This window comes from Acartia tonsa, chromosome 13, assembly GCF_053477335.1.
Source record: "Acartia tonsa isolate MP-2025a chromosome 13, ASM5347733v1, whole genome shotgun sequence".
Lineage (NCBI taxonomy): Eukaryota > Metazoa > Arthropoda > Copepoda > Calanoida > Acartiidae > Acartia > Acartia tonsa.
This window is the reverse complement of record NC_137272.1, coordinates 33,447,922-33,471,244: the sequence shown is the minus strand read 5'-3', so window position 1 is coordinate 33,471,244 and position 23,323 is coordinate 33,447,922. Positions and strand designations below refer to the sequence as shown.

At 39.4% G+C, this 23,323-nt stretch overlaps 2 protein-coding genes across 2 annotated transcripts; both read left to right on the top strand.

Moving 5' to 3' along the window:
• Nucleotides 1–579: 579 nt before the first annotated feature.
• On the top strand, nt 580–6,363 carry LOC145304248 (galactosylceramide sulfotransferase-like). The gene is made up of 7 exons (XM_080146096.1): nt 580–694; nt 1,877–2,007; nt 3,013–3,063; nt 4,635–4,714; nt 5,032–5,165; nt 5,628–5,731; nt 5,991–6,363. Exons 2-7 carry the CDS (start codon nt 1,886–1,888, stop codon nt 6,079–6,081), a joined length of 582 nt encoding a protein of 193 aa, XP_080002222.1. The 5' UTR covers nt 580–694; nt 1,877–1,885; the 3' UTR covers nt 6,082–6,363.
• Nucleotides 6,364–20,938: 14,575 nt separating this feature from the next.
• LOC145335264 (uncharacterized) lies at nt 20,939–23,299 on the top strand. Its single transcript, XM_080181002.1, has 3 exons — nt 20,939–21,084; nt 21,893–22,045; nt 23,181–23,299. The coding sequence occupies exons 1-3, from the start codon at nt 20,988–20,990 to the stop codon at nt 23,297–23,299; spliced, it is 369 nt and encodes a 122-aa protein (XP_080037128.1). The 5' UTR covers nt 20,939–20,987.
• The last annotated feature ends 24 nt before the right edge of the window (nt 23,300–23,323 follow it).

Sequence of the window (23,323 nt, the reverse complement as noted above, 5' to 3'; positions counted from 1 at the left end):
CACCATGCTCAGGCACAAGCACCTTCAAAGTTGTTGCTTCCTCTCTTTCAATTTGAGTGGAGAGGGAAAAAATGGAAATAGGAGGCAAAATCTATGGAAGAACTATTTTGAAAAGATTGTACAAACTCACTTCAAATCTCTTTATTCTAAAGATGGTAGGAAAACAAAAACATTTTAGGGTTTTTTGTGGTTTCAGCCAAATTCTAGTTGACATATCATCAACTAGCGGCTACGCTAATAGGGGCACTTGAGGAGGAGGTATTTTAATTTGATAACCCATTTTTTATTTTAGATTTTTAAAAAAAATTAATTTTTTTTGGGGGGGGGGCTTGGATCTTTTTTGGTTTGGGGGGGGGGGTTCCCTCCCCCAAAATAGTTATAAACCTTCCAGGGACCTATGAGAAGCTACCCTGTAAAGGAGAACCTGATCGGTTTATAAGCATACAAACATACAGACAAACAGACATACACACATCCTGTTACTTAATTATAAGGATAAGATTTCTCCTTACTATGCCACACAATTTGAAATACTCTGAAACTCAAATACAACCATCTTTCATCGTGCTTGCACAGGCATCCTGTGGACCTGTTTGTTTCATACTGGGAATATTTGAAACTAATAGGCCAAATTACTGGACCATTAGACCAATTACTAAAATTTCTGATAAACAATGAACAAAATAAAGATAAGGTAATTAGTAAACTTTTAATCACTAAAGTAAAAGCCAGCAGTCACCGCTGAATACAAATGTGTAGCTGCAGCTAAATCGTACTCCAAGCAGCTTCCTCAAATCTGCCCAGTTAATTCCTACAGTAATATCAGCGTTGTCTAAAATACATGGATTAATTTGGCTATAGTTCCAGTTTCTTTAAAGCTGCATTAATGATGAACTGAAAATAGTTGCCGAATGTGTACGCAGTTTCCTGGGTGTTTCCTCATCCTAGCTCAATATTTACTACTAGCTACAAATCTTCAAAATTCCCTTAAAAAAATCAAAATTTGATTGTATAAACGATTTATACATTATAAATTTAAATTTTTTAAATTTTGATTTTTTTTTTAAGTTTGAAGCTTTTTTAGCTAGTAGTAAATATTGAGCTAGGATGAGGAAACACTCAGGAAACTGCGTACACATTCGGCAACTATTTTCAGTTGACCGCATTAATTTAGTATTGAAATTTGATGGCTGTGGCTTATTCAGTGTCCATGAACGCCGTATGAGGCTTCTCTAAACCGCACAGCTGATTATGTAATTAGCTGCCGAGCCCTGCAAAAACTGTTATGTTCAATGGTTACAGGAAAGCTTTTTACTGGTCCATTTCAGGTTTTAAGCTTTTTATAGAAATATTAAACTAGCCCTCCTAATTTTTACACCTTTCACAGTTTCAACTTTACATAAATAAATTAAATTTATATTTAAAACCAAAGTTTTGCGACTTATGTGTAAATAAATAAGATTGGGAAGCTCCAACTCTGCTATCTATTCTTTACTCTCGGCCACGCCCCCTAGAGGCCTCTAGTGGCACTTTAATTGTTTGTTTTAAAAAATAAAACGTTACCTACATATCTATGTTGCGTTCAAGTCTCTACGTAAATTTTTTTTTGATTTTTTTGTGATTTCTCTTGAGATGGTGGTGGTACCCTCCCCCAAAATAGTTAAAAATCTTCCCAGGACCTATGAAAAGCTACCCTGTTAAGGAGAAATCAATCGGTTAGTGAGAGCCTTCAGTACAGACAAACAGACAGAAATCCTGTTACTCTAAAAAAGGATTTGGGTAGTACTGCTACCGCTGGCTAATGTGTTGCTTCCATTCATGGGGCTTGTTATAATTCTGCTGCCCTCGGGTAACAACTGCATATTATACTTTTTAGCCACATTTTATGAGAAGTTCCATGTTGAGAGATCTGGGATTAGAGACTGACAAGATTGACAATCAAACAGCTGTAAATGAAAAAATTAATGAAATTGATAAAGATTTCCATCTTGTTTTAATTAAAGAAAGGTAACTTAATACAAATTCTATCAATTATGGGAAGGGGGGGGGGGAGCGTTTACACCCACCTCTCTTGGTTTTATTGCTCTCATTTTTTTCTATTTAACATATGGACCCCAAAAACCTTTTTAAGTCAACTCTCTGTGTCTGTTTTTCTGTTCACCTGTCTCTCTCTCTGTTTATCTGTTTGTCTGTCTGTTTGTCTGTCTGTTTGTCTGTCTGTTTGTCTGTCTGTTTGTCTGTCTGTTTGTCTATCTGTTTGTCTGTCTGTTTGTCTGTCTGTTTGTCTGTCTGTTTGTCTGTCTGTTTGTCTGTCTGTCTGTTTGTCTGTCTGTCTGTCTGTCTGTTTGTCTGTCTGTTTGTCTGTCTGTTAGTCTATCTGTTTGTCTGTCTGTTTGTCTGTCTGTTTGTCTGTCTATTTGTCTGTTTGTTTGTCTGTCTGTTTGTCTGTCTGTTTGTCTGTCTGTTTGTATGTCTGTCTAATGTAGGGCAGATATATGATTTTAATGGCTACTATTTGAGATAGATGGCTAATATATTTTTAGATAGTTTTACAATATCTGATTTACTGTTTATATAACAAGTGGCTTCACCCATTGCCGCTGGGGGCTTAGCCACAAAACCTAATGGGAAGTACAACCTCCCCCCCCCCCCCTATGGTTGTTCTGTGTGTTATAAACTGCGTAGTATTTCTTTAATACCTCCCAACAGATTGTAGGGTAGGGGGGGGGGGGGGGGTAATTACCCCCGAAAAAAATATTTGTGGTGCGCTTCGCGCGTCATTTTACCCCCAAAATAAAAAAGCTAAGACGCCCTAAAATAAACGTAGGGGAAGGGGTGGGAATAATTGTTCTTTTAGGGGAGAGTCTCATCCCTAAAAAAATAAATTAAAACCACAAGACCAGTGGGTATATTCCCTAAAGATTAGAGCCCAATCCGTTATATCTGGTTTTAGAGATCTTGCATGCAATACATTCATGCTGCCGGTCCTATGTACATTCATCAGTTTTTTAGGTTTCCAGAATCTCTTGTACTGTTAAAACATCATCTTTGTTGGGATAAAAGGTTTGTACACCCATTTTTTTAGTAGCGAAGCTACTCTTTAATTCATTTTGTCTGTCTGTCCGTCAGTCAGTCCGTCCGTAACGCTATGTGGGAAATGGAATTTACTCAGCTCCTATAAAAGATAAAAGGCTAAAACTTTTTGACAACATTCCCATCATTAGGGAGCACAATTAACTATAAAACATCAATGGCGGTCGGACTGCTTTTTAGCAGGTTTTAGGCTATTTTTATATTTTTCACATTTTTCCCAATATCTTTGGAGTTTATGGTCCGATTTTAAAGATATCAAAATTAAATTTACCGTCGTTTGAAGAAAACAACAATGACGGTCAGACTGCCTTTTTGCAGGTTTTTTAATATTTTTCACATTTTCCCCCATATCTTTGGTGTATGTGGTACAATTTTCAAGATTTTTTTGCAGTTATAGATATTACAAATTAAATTTCTAGGCGTTTTAAGAAAAGAAACAATGGCGGCCAGACTGCCTTTTAGCAGGTTTTTTGGCATATTTTACACAATTCCCCATATCTTTATTATTTTTGGTCCGATTTTCAAACTTTTTTGAAATGACAGTATCAAATATTTTTTTCCTATGTTATTTAGTTTAACTGTCGTCATCATACAAAATATAAAACAAAGTGTTTATTTTCTTCATTAAATCTATTCTTGATTTTAATAAATACATTTTAAATCTACTTTTACGTATTCCCATCCACAATTTTTTTGTGCTTTGCAACTTATGGATATTGTCATACTTGTTATGGTATTTACTAGGTTGGTGCATGATGCATTGGTAATATTTTGTAATAGTTCCCCTGAACAATCCTTATGCTAAAGTAACAGGATGTCTGTTTGTGTGTTTGTTTGTACTGAAGGATCTCGCTAACCGCTGAACCGATTGGGTTCTCCTTAACAGGGTAGGTTCTCATAGGTCCCGGGAAGGTATATAACTATTTTGGGGGAGGTTACCACCACCCTCCCAAGAGAAATCAAAAAAAATCAAAAAAAAATTTACAATTCTCGATTTAACAAAGAGAGTTCAACGAAACATAAAAGTCAAACGCAACATAGACATATTTAAATATAAAAAAAAAACATTTAAAGTGCCACTAGAGGACTCTAGGGGGCGTAGCCGCTAGTAAGCATATACACTGAGAACTAAAACATAGGCAAACCCGAATTTTTTGAATAGCAGCTTTGTTATTTATTTAGGATGATATTTTACTATAAATATAAAATGTAGATGCATATTTTGGTTACTAGTTTCCACTATTAATTTTTTATTAATCAGCACCAACGAAACACAAGATCTCAAAAACAGTATTTTGTGGACATACTGGAGAACCAAAAAGATATGTAAATACAAATAAAAATCAAGGGGAAAACGATATTTGGCACTTTTCTCCTCTTTTAAAGATTGATTCTGATTGCAACTCCGTCCTTGATATTTGGGTTAATTAACTTACTTATAATTTGTGAAGATTCCCACACATTTGAGCATCAACTCTCACTATATCTTTATTTCCATTTTTCTAATTAAGAAATTTATTAATTTCGATTTTAATGTTCAGCAATTTTGTTACTCTGGAATTGAATAAATTAAATCCTGAAACAAAACCAAAGTTATCACAAGAGTCAAGAAAGTTCCTAGGTAAATAATATCTATTTCTTGTATTCTATTGAAACCGATTAATATCCGGTGGATTAGAACTGGTTCTCATCCATACAAAAACTATGTCTAGCATAGTATTTTATCTAGTTTTTGCCATTTGTAGCTTTCCTGTTAATTTATGGTTTTTGATTGAATTAATCACCCCCTCCTTAATTCATAAATAAATCATGATGTGTCTAATGGGTTTAAGGTATACGTTCCGCAAGCATTAATAAAAAATAAGACAAAAAACAATTTTTAAATTTTTTTAAAAGGCTAAGCTATTTAAAGGAATACACATTTTTTTTTATAAATAGAAGGTTATCTGGCAGCTGATATGCAGCTCTACAATCATTTTAAATCAAAGTTTGAACAACAAATTTTTGATTTTGGAGAAGAGAAGATGAAAATAGAAGTTGATATACTTCATAAATACAACAAAAATTTTGAGGTAAAATATTAACTAGTAGCCAAGCTACACTATAATTAACTTTGTCTGTCCGTCCATTCTTCAGTATAGAACACCATAGGGAAAATAAAATTATCTTGGCGGCTATGAAAGGTACACACGGCATAGAGTTTTTTTTTAAAGACCACTAGCTGCACTTGAGGAGTAGGTAGTAGGTAGAATTCGATAACCCAATTTTTAATTTTTATTTTTAAATTTTTAGAGTAATTTTTTTTTGGTGGTGGGCAGGGGTCGACTATCCCATTTTCAATGTTAGTTTTTTTAAAATTTATAAAGAAAAATACTTTTTTTGGGGGGGGGGGAGAGTTGCAAACCTTACAAGGAGAAGCTACCCTGTAAAGGAGAACCATATAGGTTCAGCAGTTAGCGAGATCCTTTGGTACAAACAGATAGACATCCTGTTACTTCATTGTAAGGATACTCCTCTTATTTTTCATTGTTTAGGAAAAATGTGGAATAAGTCAAGATATTGAAATGGTTGTACATGAAGGTAAAGTTGTTGAGAGCAGAATAGACTTTGCAACAAATTCAACAGATATATATTGCAGGTAAAAAAAATGTGCGTTTACCCTCAAGTGCCATATAAAAATGTACCCAAATGTAACCAATAAATATCACAAATTAAAATTTAAAATCCTTAAAAATTTATTTTTAACAATGAGTATATTTTTATACCTCTTTCAAAAATAGTTCAATAAAGTTTAATGACTTCACAACCTCTCACCCAATCATCTTGGTTAATTTTTTTGTACCCGTAGCGCCCCAAATAGGTCATCATTGGTAAAAAGTTATTCTTATTTATATTAGGCTGGCTGTTCTAGAAAATGAAGATATAACAGACACAGCAATGGAACTCCAGAAAGAAAGAGCAATGAAAATTTTATCAAGCAAAAATTGAAATGAGAATTATTTTTAGTTTTTTATAATGTACTAGTGGCTGCGCTCCTAGCATCTAGGGGCTCTATATTCGAAGGGCGAAAAATAGCCTAAAACCACACCCAAACTTGTTTATAAAAATAAAATAGACTAAAACCATCCCGGGAAATATGTGAAGCTTCATTGTAGAGGAGGACCATATTGGTACAGCGGTTAGCGATATCCTTCGCTACAGACAAAATAGCTTGGTACATTATATTATAGGATGATTATTAATTTTATAATTTGAATAAAGAATACATTTTATTGTGTTTGTTGATTATAGAAAAATCAAAAAAGTATTGAAATAAAAATTGCTTCAGGCATATATAGTAAAAGTAGAAAATGCTAAGCAACGTCATCCTACTGCAAGGAGCAGGAGAAGAAGTCATTTTGTTAACCCTCCTTTCTGTCAAACAGTGGAAACTTATGTTGGTTGATAATCATTTTAAGAACACACCTCTTCAACAATACTTCAACCATTCTACTGTTGTATGCCTAGCATCAAAGCCATTAAAGCTGGACAAATTCTTACTTAAAGATACAGCTGCTGCTAATACTCAACCTGCAAGATTGTGCAACTGCCGTGGTGGCCAAGCTGTGTGTCTCGTTGGAGGCCAGTGCTTGAAGTCTTCTTTAATCTACTAAGCAGTAAGTCATCAATGCAGTCAAACCTGCCCAATATATTGGCCTGACTGGTAACACTCTCAAAGTTTTTGTTGTACATAACATGTAATTTTGAAATGATTACAACTTTTCTCTTATTGAAGCTGAAGGCTTCTAATTTTGGGTATTTGGTCTACTACAGTCTTTCAGCAGTTAGAAAGGTGTATTTCTTGAGAGCTTCCATTTATATTAATATGCAATAAATAGTTTCCTAAGGTGACCGATATGTGATATTCTGTACTAGAAAGATGATTTTTATTTATTATCTTTTTCTCTAACTGCAAACAGGACATATACATTTTAATTTACTTTGTAATTCTATCAATGAATTCTGCGCATTTTGCTACTTACAGACATTGGGTACCATAGTAATTTTCAGTCCCCAATGTTCAATAAGATACTGTTATAATACTTTGGTTACCACAGTAATTTACAGTCCCCAATGTTAAATCATAACCTGTTATAAAACTTTAGGTACCATAGTAATTTACAGTCCCTTATAAGGATAAACAATTATATTTGCTTGTACATAAAAATTCACGCAACCTTGCAGTATTGATATGCAGGATTAATAAAGAGACCTGTATATTTAATAATTTATAACCAGATATTTAAATATTTAGAATCACCCCAGAAGCTAAAATATTTGTATAAATTTTAATCTCACAGATATGAAATCAGCACAACCTTTTATTGGCAAAAATTTGGCAATTTCAACTCTTAAATGTTAATAAATAGTTAACAACCATCTCCTGATCTATCATATGACTGAGGGTCCGTTTTTAAGTGTTAATAAATTTTTGGATCACGGATAGAAAACGAAGTAGCAGGTTTCGTAGTATTTTCACAGTAGCTTTTCTTCTATTTCTAGCCCATGAGGGGGCCAATTTCCTTACCCTGTGACGCAATCATTACCATTAACTTAACCTGTCAAAAGCGACTGTGAAAATACAACGAAACCCGATACGTTGTTTCTTTTTCCATGATGCAAATCTCATAAAAATGTGTCACTGTTTTTTCTGCATGGTGGTTTCCCCCCAACGTACACATCAAGGATGGAAATCCCCCATCACAAAACAAATCTTGTTTTTTATATAACATACAAAATATGTGTTTTTACCCTTTATTTTATATTAGTAGCGAAGCTACTCTTTAATTCGCATTGTCTGTCCGTCCGTCCGTCCATCCGTCAGTCAGTCAGTGAGTCCCTAACGCTATACACTGCTCTATAGTAAATTTTTTCCCGATATCTATTCAGAATTTTTGGAGCTTCGCTACTTATGGATGTTATATAAGTTAACATATATTTTACACATTACTTTTTATAGGATATAATAGGATCCGCAATTATATCTGTAGTTTAGAAGTCGTCATTCATATGTTATTTTTAAAGCAAAGTAATTCTGTGGTATTCGGCGACCCTGAGCCATGTTATGTGGCAACCCTGACCTTGGTTTGGAGAAGGGCCGAGGGCCCTCCCCCGAGTACCGGGGAAGGGGTCAGCCTGACCCCTCCCTACGCTTTAAAATTAATGATAGATTTGGACAGCCGTATTATGGCTAAGCTGCATTGTTTGGTTCCCCCACCCCCTTCCAGGGATGGGGGATCATTGTTGCCCATTTTGATTAATGTATATATAGTTATATTGATTTTGCTTTAGTATTATTTATTCCAATCTGTGTATTTATTATTTGTTGTATTATAAATTAGTAACCTTTGGACCCTGAATAAAGTAACATCTGAATAGACTTTGTTTGTTATTTAGTGATAGCTAGAGAAGCCCAGCTTCTCTATAATTATACGTGTCCACGTCTGTTCGCACTGCCGTAGTCATTTGAACTTGGGTAACGGCCATTTAACCGAGGCGGTTACCACAACTTGTTGACAGCTGTGTGAGATTACGGCAAAACACAAGTGTAGAGCAGACGCGCAGCTGAGGCTAAGGTACTCCCAGCAGTGAAACTGGCAAAACTGACACAAGCAACCTGAATTACCCACCCTGGATAGACGGCTGAAACAGGCCCATTACTTACTGCAAAAGATAGCGGGATTCGAACCCACGGCGCTGCAGGACGGGACATTCCCTGCCGCCACCACCTGGATTCGGACCCACGGCGCTGCAGGACGGGACATCCCCTGCCGCCGACTGGCTGAAGCAAGCAAAATAGCCGCGAGCTGTGAGCAAAAATACGAGTGTAGTGTACCAAATAGGAGAAAAAACTACGTTAACTCCAAGTATCCTGAGAGGCTACAGCGCAGCCACCCATTGAGAAAACCAGATATTGTATCAGATTTTATGGATTGCCTCCCTGGTGTGAAGGCTAAACAATAGATTTATGGGCAAGGTTTGGTAAACAATTGCCGTGAATTTTGATAAGCCAAAAATAGAACCCAGGTGCAAGCTAACAATGCATTGTTAAACACTCGGACCCCCAAACCTGCAGCACGGCAAATACACCCCCCTATCCCAACAGAAGGGGAGGGTCCACCCATAAATTGAAGTAAATACAATCGAAGGTGACATCTGATAAGCCAAGGATTAAGGGAGAAGCCCACCTACCTTATAACCCAGTCACCTCAAGCCCGCGGCACCCCCCTCCCCACCTGGAGAAGGGCGTCCTTACCCGTCCCCTCACGCGTTCCCCCTTCTCCCCACACTCGGAGCAGATTGAGGGATAGATGCTCGTTTCACCTGTGTGCGCGCTCTGACGGCGCATAGGCGTGTTGTGAGAAAAGGGATTTCACACACACACACACAGGAGGGGAGCTACTCTATAGCATACAAAAGATATATTTTTAGAAAAAAAACTTGCAAAGCTCCTCCCCATATCTACAGTGTGATAAGGAAAACTAAATCAGTTCCTGACAGCAGTTCAGACCCTCAACAACTCTCTAGACCTACCAGCCTACCCTAAAGCTGAGAAGCTAGTGAAAAGTACCCCAGTGTACACCTATTTTATATATTTGTATTTCCAACTACCAACCAAGTGATAAACGGTAGCGGTTGCTAGAATAGTGACCACAAGTGTAAGCAGCCTATAGTGTTGGCTTAGAATTAGTGACCCGACGCTGAACCTTTGACCCGATGGAGCAACAACAAGCGCAAGGAGGCAATCAGCTTCAAGGATGGCTCCAGGACGATCCCCAGCCGGCCCCAGCCGAGTACCGCAAGCTGATGCTGAGTAACCTGCCGGAGTACCGAGGACCGCCCAAGCAGTCCTGGAACTCCCACATCCGGAGGCTGGAAATGTCATGGGCGGCTTACCGCGTACCCGCCCATGACACGCTGAACCGCCGCAACGCCCTCTTACTGTCCCTGGCGGGGCAGGCGGCGGAGATGGCCTCCCACCTGTTTGGGGAGGCAGGCCAAGCCTTGACCTACGAACAAGTCAAGGCCGAGTGTGAAATGTTGTTTCGTCCAGCCTATGAGTCCCAGACCCTGAAGCAAGCCTTCAGGGACTATAGGCAACACTCGACGGAGCCCATCCAGGCCTATATCTCCACAAAGTGCGCCCTGTACAGGGAGGCCTGCAGCCACGAAGATCTGGAGTTGCTCATTGATGAGCTTAACCGTGGCATCCGCAACGCCAACGTGAAACGTGAAATGATGGGACATGAGATCGCCTCGGTACCTGAGTACACGAGGCGTGCCATGTTCACCATGACCATGATCACCAAGCAGCTGAAGGAGGGTGTGTGCCTGGTGGATGCCACCGACGGACTCACGGGATCGGCCAGCGTCCAGTTGCCCCAGTATGATGATTCGGAGCCAATGGAGATTGGCGCCTTAGCTCCGGGTCTCCACCAGATGGGGAAGGTCGCACCAGACGACGCCTCCAAGATTCCAGGCCGCTGCTACTGCTGCCATGGGAAAGGCCACCGAGTCAGAGACTGTCCTACCCCTATGGAGGTCAGCCTAGAAGAGCGATGCACCCAGTCCCGCCGTGACCGGCTTGCCAGATGTGAACGTTGCCACTACGCAGGCCATACGGCAGCCCAGTGCAAGGCTGACTGGGACCAGGTAGCCGGGAGGAGACGCGTAGCCGGGAGGAGACGCCTAGCCGGGAGGAGACACGTAGCCGGCAAGGGCGCTAACTCGGGAAAGCCCAGCTCCCAGGTAGCCAACATGGAAGGGAGCGCGCCGCCAGCGACACTCCAGCAAGCCGCCGCCCCCAGTGCTGTGGGCCACTCAGAAGGAATAATGCCGCAGTTTGGGACCATCCCAGCCAGGATCAACATGCTGGGAGGAGCGGCTGAACCCAACCGGGTTGGCCTGGGCTTCAGCCTCAACCACATGGGACCGGAGTACGTGCAGCCAACCAACATTGCGGAGCCAGAAGTCCTGCGGCCGCTGCCCTTTGGCCTCAACATGATGGTACCCGCCAGACCGAGTCCCCCGAAGGAGGAGGTAACCCCTGTCACCCCCAGCGAGAGACGAGAGGCGCTACCCAGCGCCACCGGGACGGTGTACGGGGAGGCCCTCGCGGCCGCCGAGCGGGAGAGGCAAGAGGCGCTAGCCAGCAAGTCCGAGTCGATGTATGGGACGCCAACCGGCGTCGCCACCTGGGAAGGTCGAGAGGTGCTACCCTGCACCACCAAGCTGATGTCTGGGGCGACAACTGTCGCCGCCACCTGTGAAGACTGGGGGGTGCTATCCAGCGCCCCCACGCTGGTGCCTGGGGCAACAACCGTCGCCGCCACTGAGAGACCTGGATCCTGGAACAAGCCCGCAGCCCCGGGGGAAGGGGTGACACCCGTCACCCCCAGTCAACCCGAGCCCCCAGCCAGCAGGGAGAGTCCAGCTGTCCCTCACCCTCAACTGCGTCCAGCTGTCCAGCCCCCTCAACCGAGCCAGGATAAGTTAAAATTGACAAATACATTGTACCCAAAATATTGTAACCCCCCAGCCTTGCCTGTGCCCCCCGCACTAGAGGCTGGGGAGATTGAGATTTGGGGGTATCAGGACTTGTCTGTGCCACATGCACCTGAGTTCCTAGGGCAGGGGAGGGATGTAATGCAGGGCGAGCCTGTGCCACACGCACTAGAGCCCCATGCCACTGGGCATGCCATGGATGAGGGAAGGGCCACCTTGAGGCTAGGGGAGCCAACGCCCAGACAGGCGCCAGTCGCCTGTCAGTCCGTCATTGGGGAGGGTATAGGGAAGCCCCGGGTGTCTAAGGATAACACTCAATGGAAATTTGTATCTAGCCAGGAGCAGACAAACAGCCCTCCTTCCCAAGAAGCCGCTGTGGCCAGAGCCGAGAACCCCCAGATGCGCGCACGAGGATGGTGGCTGTCTGGCAGGTTTTCCCATTGGTGGATGGTTCTGTGGGGCCTATTGCTAGCAGCTGTGTGGCCCACGGCCAGCTATGTCTTAGTAGGGTGGGACTGTGCCAACCCCACCCATGTCACCGCCTTCAACAAGGAGCAGATGTGTAGCAAAGAGCCGCTACACCAGGAGGTGCCTCTGGGCCATGAGGTACATATCCTGCAACAAGTTAAGATCCGGGAGACCACGGGGTATAGCTGTCAACTCACAGTGTCCCAGTGGACATTCAGGTGTGGAGTCTGGGGCCACCTGAAGGTGACGTCGGTCCCCACCCTCATGCGGCCAACCAAGATTGACCCAGAGACTTGCCGGGACCTGGCCCGGAGCCGAGTCTACACCCTGCCAGGCAAGACCAAGCCATTGACGTTCCAGCTGAACCACCCCCTGTTCTTCACCCTTGATATGGTGGGAGCACTGGTCAACAGCCCGAGTGGGTGGGTTGTGAAGGGGAGGACGTCCATTTTGAAGGCCAACTGTACCGCAATGAGTTAGTGCTCCAGGAGCGACGGCTGCTGGTCAAGGAGGAGACCTACGTAGTCAAGAACGGACGGGTGGAGTCCAAGTCCGACCACCTGACCCTGGCGTGTCCCCAGTCCGAGCTGTCCTGCGTCACCGGAGAGGCCACGTACGTGTGGGACCACCTGGGGAGAGATTGCTCCTTGAGGCTGATCCGCAGCCTCCAGCCCAGCCTGGTGATGGATGCATTCCTGGTTGACCATCAGGCGCAATTCTTTATTAACATGACTACCCCCACCTCGATAGTGAACTGCGACTTTGAAGCCCATGCCACCAACCACCCAGCATTGTTCGTGGCAGCCGACCCGGCCGCGGCAGCGTTGCCCAGAGTATCGGCTAGGGACGTAGATGTCCCCCTCCAGGCCCAGATACACGCGGCCTACATCGGATTCACCCTGGAGACTCGGATGCGAAGCGCAGCAGCAGAAGAGGTAGCGGCCAACTGCTGGAAGCTCCAGCAGCTAGACCTGGCCCATCCGGTGCGTGTCCAGGGGAGCACGTTCTCTATCTTGAGGGGAGATGTATTGCTCCAGCTTACCTGCCAGCATAATAAGTACATGGTAAGGGAGAGCAATGAATGCTGGGACAAGGTGCCGGTGGAGCCCACAGGATTTGTAGATGCCGTGACAAAGGTGTATAGCGGTCACGCCACCAAGATTCCCTGCTCCTCCACCTACCCTCTAACTGTACACGCCGAGGAAGGGTGGATAGAGCTAACTCCATCCCCTAAGAAGAGGCCGCCCCTGCTGGATACACCCAAACAACTGCTGACCGAGCCCTTGGATGACTTTAGCTCGGGAGGGTTGTATTCCCAGGCCGAGCTGAATGATTGGCAGCAGCTACTGTCGTTTCCGGCGTATAAGGCCGCCATGCTGACCGGCCTGTCTTATGGCTCCTGCGTCCAGCAGGGAAGCTGTTCAGCCACCGGAGACCATGGCATAGTTTCCTATAATATTGACCGACTGGCGGAGGAAGGGGAGGAAACCCTGGATGTCTGGGCTGGATTTAGACAAGCCATTCACGAGTGGGGAGATGGCGCAGCCATACTGTGTTTGTTGCTGTTGATTCTCAAGCTACTGGGAGACTTAACCATCATCTCCCTGGCAGCAGCACAAGGAGGTGTACGTGCCGCCCTGAACGCGATGTAGCAAGTATTCCTGTATCACCCAACCTTGTATCGCAAGGCCTTGGCCAGGGCCAGGGCCAACCATGCCAAGTCCCAGGACTTTTCAGTGGACTGGGATGCCATTCCTATTGGCCGGGAAGCAGCAGAGGAAATGGTGTCTATGAAGTCAGCCGATAGTGGGAATGACCGCCTAGGCAAGCCTGGGCCGCACTCCGGAAATGTAAACGGGAATCCCCGCGGCCCCTCGGGAGGCCAGGCTGCCGCCCAGACAGTCAACCTTGTAGCCAGTGCTCCAGCCGCTGCCACAGCCAACCAGAACGCCCCGTTGCTGACCGGCCCCGCAGCGGGCGCGCCCCATGGTGGCCTGACACCCACTGGCACCAAGCTACGTGTCCAACAAAAGCCAGCCTCTACCTTCTACCCCACGTTGGGGGCCCATCAACTCTAAAAAAGCACCACTAGGATTCCATTGAATTGTTAACCCTTGTAAATAACAGTCCCATAATGAGCGGGCCGAAGGCCTCAACCACTGTCGGAAGTCTGGTGGGGAAAACCCCCTCCCAGCCTTCCGAGGGGAGAGTTGTGGTATTCGGCAACCCTGAGCCATGTTATGTGGCAACCCTGACCTTGGTTCGGAGAAGGGCCGAGGGCCCTCCCCCGAGTACCGGGGAAGGGGTCAGCCTGACCCCTCCCTACGCTTTAAAATTAATGATAGATTTGGACAGCCGTATTATGGCTAAGCTGCATTGTTTGGTTCCCCCACCCCTTCCAGGGATGGGGGATCATTGTTGCCCATTTTGATTAATGTATATATAGTTATATTGATTTTGCTTTAGTATTATTTATTCCAATCTGTGTATTTATTATTTGTTGTATTATAAATTAGTAACCTTTGGACCCTGAATAAAGTAACATCTGAATAGACTTTGTTTGTTATTTAGTGATAGCTAGAGAAGCCCAGCTTCTCTATAATTATACGTGTCCACGTCTGTTCGCACTGCCGTAGTCATTTGAACTTGGGTAACGGCCATTTAACCGAGGCGGTTACCACAATTCTTCTTGTAGTGTCATTCCTTCTGTATATAATGTTCATTATATTTTCAACTGATACAAAGTTACAATTCAGGAGTCATAGCTGCTCTATAATTGTCAACAAAACTTCCGTGGGGGTTAATTTTAAACATATTGATTTAACAGTAACTTACTATTTGATTTAATCTTGATTTATGGATGACGATTCCTGCAAATATCAGGCACATGCTATGGTTAATTATCTCCATAATGAAAGGTAAAGATATATATTTGTATTTAAGTAAATTTGAAAGCAAAAAGAAAGCAAAAATATACGACAAATAAGCAACACACTGACGTACAGCAATACCCACAGACAAGCTTCGCTTCTCAAGATCATCAGAGCATAACACATGTTTAGATAGATAGATAGATAGATAGATAGAGGTAGATAGATAGGTAGAAATAAGAGGTAGAACAATTTAAATTAAATTCACTAGTGCGGAAACTAATATTAATAGTGTATAGCCAGCTAGATAGATAGATAGTAAGGATAGATAGATAGCCAGCAGTGCATGACACGTGGTATCTAAACTTATAATCTTTCTCCCTTTTCAGTAACGAAGCTACTCTATAACTCGGTTTATTTCTGTTGGTCCTTCCTTTTCGTTATAGGAGAAACATAATTTATTTTTCGTGAAGATTCCTTTGATTTAATATTAATTAATAATAGTTGTACATAAACTCTCAAACAATTAGAATTGAGAAGGCTTGAATAAAGCGAAATATATTTTCTACAAAGAAGTGTGTTCTTACATGTGTAGTTAGCTCTAGCCGCGCGTTTTTTTTGAATATTAATGACATTACTAGAAAAAGTACTCTTTTGACTTTTTTGGTATCCTTATTTACAAAGTAATGTGTTTTTTAAGGACTCGCTAACGACTAAATCAATTGAATTTTAGGGGAAGCTTTATTAAGGTACAGGGATGGTTTTATGCTAGCTTAATCCTTAATTTAGACTATCTTTAATTAGTTAAGGTGACTTTCAAATCCACCCCCCCCCTCCCCTCCCCCCACCCCCCTATAGCACCAAAACTTTAGGAGATCTTATTTAACAAACATACATTCAGCTACCTTAGAATTTGGTATTAGGGGGTTTTATAATTCATCTTCCGCAAACCTTTCCCTGTGTCACTTACGGTTGGGCCGGATATCCGGCAAAATAATCTTTTATATCATACAACAAACAGTCACAAGCAATATTTCTTGGCACTATATAGCAATAAGCAAGTAACACCTTATTAATATTACAAATTGATGGACTTACGGATTAACTTCATAGTTACTTAATTTATAAGTTTTGACCTTTTTTTCTGTAATAAAACAACATTTTATTTTTGCTATATCAATATTAAAATTCAGCCGGATATTTGGTATCAAGTATCCGGCCAAAATTTATTTGACCCAACCCTAGCATCACTTTGGACACACTTCCTTTGCAAGTGAATTCTTACATCTCAGCAAATATTTTATATTGAACAGGATGAGTAATGTGAATTGTCTTGTACTGTATATTACAATGGTATCTAAAGTTTTATAGCCATGTTAGCCTATTCGTTAGCTCAAAAACTTTGGATTTGAGGCTTAGCTTCGGCTGACGCGCGACTGTCAAGCTCTGATTATGGATATATCAAATTATCATCCAGAGTTAAGACTTTCAGACAAAGATCATACATCGAAATAACGGTTTATTATATTCCTTAAACGGCGAAAAATTGGTACATTCTATTTCACAGAGAAATATATGTGTCAAATAAAATTAGTACTGTCCTTTTATTATCAAATACTGTTTGACCAGTAGGCAAGTAACCAGAGTGAATAAGCCAAGTGTAACGGCATATCTCACAAAACGCCATCGTAAAAAAAGCCACCGTAAAAGACGCCATCGTTAAAAACACCATATGTAACGTCACACATACATATATATTGAATAAAAACATCAAAATTTTTAAAAGCGAATCTTTTCTATAATGGTTAGCTCTTTTCGTACATTTAAACAGGTTAGAATTGTCCTGTCGATTTCAAACTTTGCATGCTGATTCCTCTAACAGTAAGGTACCCAGCAACTGTATGATCGTTACCAGAAAGTCCGTAAGTCTATTTGAAACAAGCTGATTTTTTTACATTTTTGACAACTAATTTTTATATGTTAAAATTATCCTATTCATCTGATTTTTTTTAATACTGATTCCTATCACAACATGGTACAATGTTAAAAGGGAAGCATCTCTATAATCAAGTCCTAAAAATGTCCGTATGTCCTTAAACTGTATCACGTATCTAAACTTTTTTAAAGCAAATTTGCTTAAAATATTTAATAGACTTTCACTTATGCATTAATATTCTGCTTATTCAGTTCTGACACTTCTCAAGTGTTAGTGTTCGTTCGTTCTTCCATTTCAGAGCTTCGCTTTTATGGATGTTGTCATCCTTGTTACATTGTAGAGTAATGGAGGAAACATTGGACTGTAAGTTACATATGTACTAAAAGTTTTATAAATAATTTTCTTATTTGTTGGCTTAAAAACTTTGGATACTTTATTCAGATTTAAAATTTCAAATTTTAAACTGTGGATTTCCCTGACTTTTAGAAACGGCTGACGCGCAGCTGGTATTTATCTATGTTTGATATTTTTTTACCTTCCTATTAGTTTATTTATATAAGTTAATATCTAGCTCTATAGAGATATTTTTTTCTATATCATATTTATATTTTACTTTCTATGTATAATACTTATATGTATCCTCCTAAATATCTGTATTCATTTTATCTACCTCTTTCTATCTATCTACCTGCTTCTATTATATCTACCTTTCTATCTATCTATCATCTGTATTAAATATATTCCTACTACCTCTTTCTATCTATCAACTGTATGAATTGAATCCTATCAATCTATCTAACTATATTTTTTTGTCTACCTTTCTATCTATCTCTCTTTCTATCCAGCTAAATACGCAAAGACAAGCATGTTAGGATCCGATTTTGTACATTAATTATTATGATAAATTCACTGAGTGAGAAAGTCTTTGACACTTCTTACATATATCTTTAAAAGACTCATTTAATGAAATGTTTAAAACACAAAATATTTTAAAAACAAATATCAATTAAACTTTTAGAAGCTGATTTTTTACCCTTGTACTTTTTAAACATGCGTGCATTCCCCGAATACTGGGTACCTATCACCAAATAAATAGTGCTTATCGGGGAAATAAAGGGATAAGACAATTGCTTATGAATTAATGCACATCCACAATGATAACACACAAAATTATCTCTATCCTAGTGGCTGAAACGCTTGGACACTTCATGAACCAATCAAACAAAATTTTATAAAAGTCCCCAAAATTGATAAGCCAACGAATAAGAAAGCGTTATTAAAAAACTTTGGGGACTAGTGTAATAAACAGGCAAATGTCCCCTCCCTCCCTAAGTGCTTATGGCTTTAAAGAAATCGATATTTTGTATCCTGTGTGTACTATAACTATTTATTGGTGTTTATTTTTACCAGCAAAGTTTTTTTACAGCGAAGATTTGAAAAATCTTGCAATTATTCGAATTTTTTTAGTCCATTTAAGTATATTGATATTTGAATTTGGCCCTATCCTATAATATAAAGTAATAAAGTTTTATATCTGTAGCTTAAGATTTTAATAACCAATGAACCGATTAAGTTATCCATTTCAGAGCAGCTTTACATATGTCCCAGGTTGATTTTAGTATATTTTTCTTTTCTTCCCTGCCCTCTCTAATACAATAAATAGCCCCTAGATGCTGGGAGCGCAGCTGCTTGTAAACTATATTTTATATATGTGTTACTGATACAAAAAAAAATACGAAAAAGTATAAAAAAAGATCATGGATAGAAAACGAAGCAGAGGGTTTCGTCTTGTTTTCACAGTAGCTTTTCTCCTATTTATAGGCCCTGCGGGGAAATCTTTAACATTTACCTGACCCAACCAAACAAGAACTATTTTGAAAATACGACGAAACCCACTACTTTGCTTTCTTTCCATGATCCTAATGAAATACTGTTTAATTTTGGAGTCAGTTTGAAGAGCCTTTGATTTGAAAATATGGCTTTTTAAAAAATATTTGCTACATTGCAGAAACTACTTATATTTAGTTTATTAAAACCAGGGATAGAGCTGTAGGTGATAAATTAATCAAAACCTCAAATTATGTGTATAAACATCACCCTTGAGTAGCTGGTAAAAACTAGGGAGAATAAAGGGTTGTAAATTAATTTAACTGCCATTGTCCTTTCCTATCCTGATTAAAGCATAATAAGCTCCACGTTTGCCACGGAGTGAACATTTCTTTTAAAACAACCAATTTTTTTTTATTTCTTTTACTGAACACAGTAATAGTGTCTGACTGATTATGACGTAACAAAAAAAATTAGCTAATGAGAGGCCGTTATTGACCAATATGGTAAAATTTATAGTGGCCTCTCATTGGCTAATTTTTTTTGTTACGTCATAATCAGTCAGACACTATTACTGTGTTCTTTTTTACTTTAATTTTTACCCTCCCCCCACTTCCTTTTTTTAAAAAATAAATAGAAATAAGGATGGTAGGGGGGGGGGCGGGGTGAATTTTCGTTAGCTTGTATTTCACTTTAAGTAAGGTTAGGTTAGGTTCACCAGGGTATAGGCTGCGTAGGATTTGGTTATGAATGAATTGTCCATTGTCTTATGCCTGGAGAAACTTATTTTTTGCTGTACTGTGGAAACGGTTTCAATTCGTTATTAAGCGAATATACGTGCATGACGGTGTGTTTGTGTGTGTTTGTGTGTGTATGTATGTGTGAGTGTGTGTGCGTGTGTGTGTGTGTGTGTGTGTAGGTGTCCAGTTAATTGTGAGAAAGAAGCCAATACGGAGCTTAAAGTCCTTTTCTCTCCCTCTGTCTCTCTATCTCCCTCTCTCTCTCTCTCCCTATCTCTCTCTCTCTCTCTCTCTCTCTCTCTCTCTTCCTCTCTCTATCTCTCAGTGACAACCAGTTAAAATATAACTTTCTTTATTATAATATAATATAAAGATATAAAAAATTGTATGAAAAAAATAGTGAATGAAGTGAATAAATTTTTGTTTGAGTTTCTTTGTTTCATTTAATAAAGTAAATTTATAATTAGATATTCTATAATTTTGTTAGTTAAAAACAATTTTTATTTATTTTCTATATTATTATTATAATAGTAGAAAAAAAAGGATATAGTTGAAGCCTATTTTTGAAGCTGTATTTAATTTGAATTTAAAAAGAGCAGATACTCCAGTACTTGCACGGATCTAAAGGGGTAAGACAATAGCCGATAAATTTATGTACATCCCCAATGATGATACACAAAATTACCCCTTCTGTAAATTACAATTAGTGGTTGAAAAGTTTGGATACACAACTTAATAAAAACCAACCAATCAAAATTTAGTAAAAGTCTCCAAAGTTGTTAAGACAACAAATAGGAAAACGTTACTTTAAAACTTTGGGGACTAGTGTAATAAACAGCCAACTGAAATTTGTGAATCCAATTTTTATTTAAATTTATCAATTTATATTGTTGCGCTACTAATAGACAAATTTATCCCTGTTAACTATTTAGAATATTTCTTTAAAGAGGCAGGTAGGAATTGAATTATTTTCATAATGAAATTTTTTTGCTCTGTTGCTTTTTAGATATTTTGTTTGAATTTTTTTCATCTTTTTCTATTGATATTGCGTTTTTTTCTCGAATTTACCAAGGGAAGTTAAAAAGTTTGATGTGAAAAAGGCATAAAAAGCTTTTTCATGGTTAAAATTCACTTGTATTATTAAGGGAGGGAGGGGGCATTGAACTATAAATTACACTAGTACCCAAAGTCTTATCGGTTATCACAAAAAACTTTGGATACTCTTATTGAATTGCAATTGGTTAGTTACAGACTAGTAGTGTTCAAACCTTTGAACCAATAATTTTATCTTTTAGAAGAGTGATTTTGAATTATTAAGATACTCATTCAATTCAAGAAAAACGGCAGTTAAAATGGCTAAAAAGTATTTAATTGGATTGCTGATTATGTAAAATATCTCTTTAATTTCAGAAAAATATTATTTTAATAGGCTGAATTTTCTAGCTATTGATTTCAGAAAAAAAAATGTAAAAAATCTTCAACAAATTTAATAGAAAAAATGTTGTAAAAATGGATGAATCTGAATTTAGTTTTGATTTGACTCGACATGGCCTAGAGGATAATGATGGTCTTGTAGAGCTGGATCAAGAAGATGGTCTTATTCAAGGTACCATGCTTTTTAATGTACTAGAGGCCTCTAGGGGCACTTCAGGCGATGGGACTTTTACCCTCCCCCAAAATAGCTATAAACCTTATCAGGATCTATGAGAAGCTCTACTGTAAAGGAGAATCGTATCAGTTCAGCAGTTAGCGAGATCCTTCACTACAGACAAAAATATTTTACTACTTTAAATAATAGGATGTGGAAATAATGAATACGTTTAAAGATTTTTTGGGATGTTTTGCATTTAGATATTTTGGCGCTTTCCTTCAAAGTGCTTTGCCAGCACAAACCCTCACTTTTTTACAGAAATGAATTAAAAGGGGAGGGATATTATTTTTTTTATTATGCCTAGACACACTGTAAGGGGCTCTAACCCAGCGAGGCCTATATCTGCGGTGTCCTAACCCTTCAGGGCTATCCTGTACACAACACGACCTGACCTAAAGTAAACATGAAAACCCAACACCACTATTGTTTTAATTTATTTTCATATAAGGGGGGGGGGAGACAGTTATATGCCCGGGAAACTCTCGTAAACAGATCTTTAGTATAGATGTGTATATACAGACAACTACCTCCCTTTCTTTTTCAATGAACTTTTTCGTCTGCTTCTAAATTATTTTCTGCTACTTGGTTGACTTTCAATGACCCAAAAGAAAGGTTGCACAAGGTTGATGCGATGGGGAGATACAATTATTTAACTCTTTCTCCCTCTAGTGTTTCACTCTAATCTCTCGTATATGTTTTCCAACAATCTTCATTATGAAAATTTTCAAAAGATAAGACGATTAAAACACCCATATTTTTTCAGGATTGGAACTGAACAATAAGAAAAGCATGTCAGATGATTTAACCACCGGACCCAAAAAAGACATTGAGCTTGTTAAGAATGTAACAACCAAAGATACTAATAGTGATAAAGCAAAAAGTGATAATGATACTCCAACAAGTGATATAAAACCAGGTTCAGTAATATTTGTCATGAAGATGAAAACTTTGTCTGTTCAACGTTTGACATAAATCCTATTTTGATATAAAAGTAAATTTGACATAGGATACAGGGAGGGAGGGGACATAGGGCTGTTTAATACACTAGTTCCCAAAGTCTTATAATAACATTTTCTTATTCATTGGCTTAACAACCTTGGAGACTTTAGTTGAGTGTCCAAACGTTTCAAAAACCAATTGTAATATTGTGCATCATCATTGGGGATGTATAGTACATCAATTTATTGGCCATTGTCTTATCCCTTTATATCCCTGATATAAAATTTAATATGACATAAAAAATTGGATACATAACATTTTTTAAAATATGTGTGCCAATTGTATCTTTTTGTAAAATATACTTTTATGTCAAATTTGATTTTATCTCAGAAGTATCTTTAATTCAGATAAATCTTTATGTCAATGGTAAATTTAGTTCAAATGTAACTTATGAAATATTCACAAATATTTTTTTATAAAAGAACCTTAAGTCAAATGAATTGATAACAAGTTGAGTACGTTTATGTGTAAAATATTAAGCATATAAAGTGAGTTAATGTGAAATGTTACCTCCTTATATGGGCGTGGCTGCTGTCAATGACACTTTAACGCCAGGTCCAACAATCCAGGATTAATAAGGGGAGCCAATCAACTCTTTGATTCCACGACCTTTGGCCTGAAGTCCTAAATGTGCATGGTAATGAGTTGCGCCTGTTTTTGGGCCAAGACATTCCCCCTACTCTAACTATAAATGTCGCGCACCTGACATAGCAGTAGTAGGAACCATTTTTAACGTATTTTAGATACGCGGTGTTTAGCCGAGATTCGAACCTATCACCTCCCCGACTACGAGCGATTGAGCCACCATGTCAGCAAAAAGGTAGCAATTGATTATCAATCATTTATAATTATTTAATATATATATTTGCGACAACTTTTACTACACAGAAACTTTCAATTTTTAACATTTACAAAATGCCCTGCTCTATTGTTCAAGATCAATGTCGGATTTATAAAGGAAATAAATGTCTATGGATGAGCTTGAGTTATCCAAACATTTAGTGTTTAAATCTGATACTAGTGGCAAATATTACTGAACCATAATGAACCAGGTCTCAAAAGCAACAATGGATCTTTTGATATCAGCAGTGATAGCATAGACAATGATGATGATGATATCATTGAGCCCAGGAAAATTCCAGATAAAAATATCTATTTTATAAAAATTTGAAAAGGAACATCAAATATTTATACA

Excerpts from the sequence above, each read along its gene's own strand:
- LOC145304248 (XM_080146096.1), top strand. The coding sequence starts at position 1,886 with ATGAGAAGTTCCATGTTGAGAGATCTGGGATTAGAGACTGACAAGATT. Across the intron at positions 3,064-4,634 it reads CATCTTTGTTGGGATAAAAG|CAATTTTGTTACTCTGGAAT; the intron begins GTTTGTACACCC and ends TTTAATGTTCAG. Across the intron at positions 5,166-5,627 it reads AATACAACAAAAATTTTGAG|GAAAAATGTGGAATAAGTCA; the intron begins GTAAAATATTAA and ends TTCATTGTTTAG.
- LOC145335264 (XM_080181002.1), top strand. The coding sequence starts at position 20,988 with ATGGATGAATCTGAATTTAGTTTTGATTTGACTCGACATGGCCTAGAG. Across the intron at positions 21,085-21,892 it reads AGAAGATGGTCTTATTCAAG|GATTGGAACTGAACAATAAG; the intron begins GTACCATGCTTT and ends ATATTTTTTCAG. Across the intron at positions 22,046-23,180 it reads AACAAGTGATATAAAACCAG|GTCTCAAAAGCAACAATGGA; the intron begins GTTCAGTAATAT and ends ATAATGAACCAG.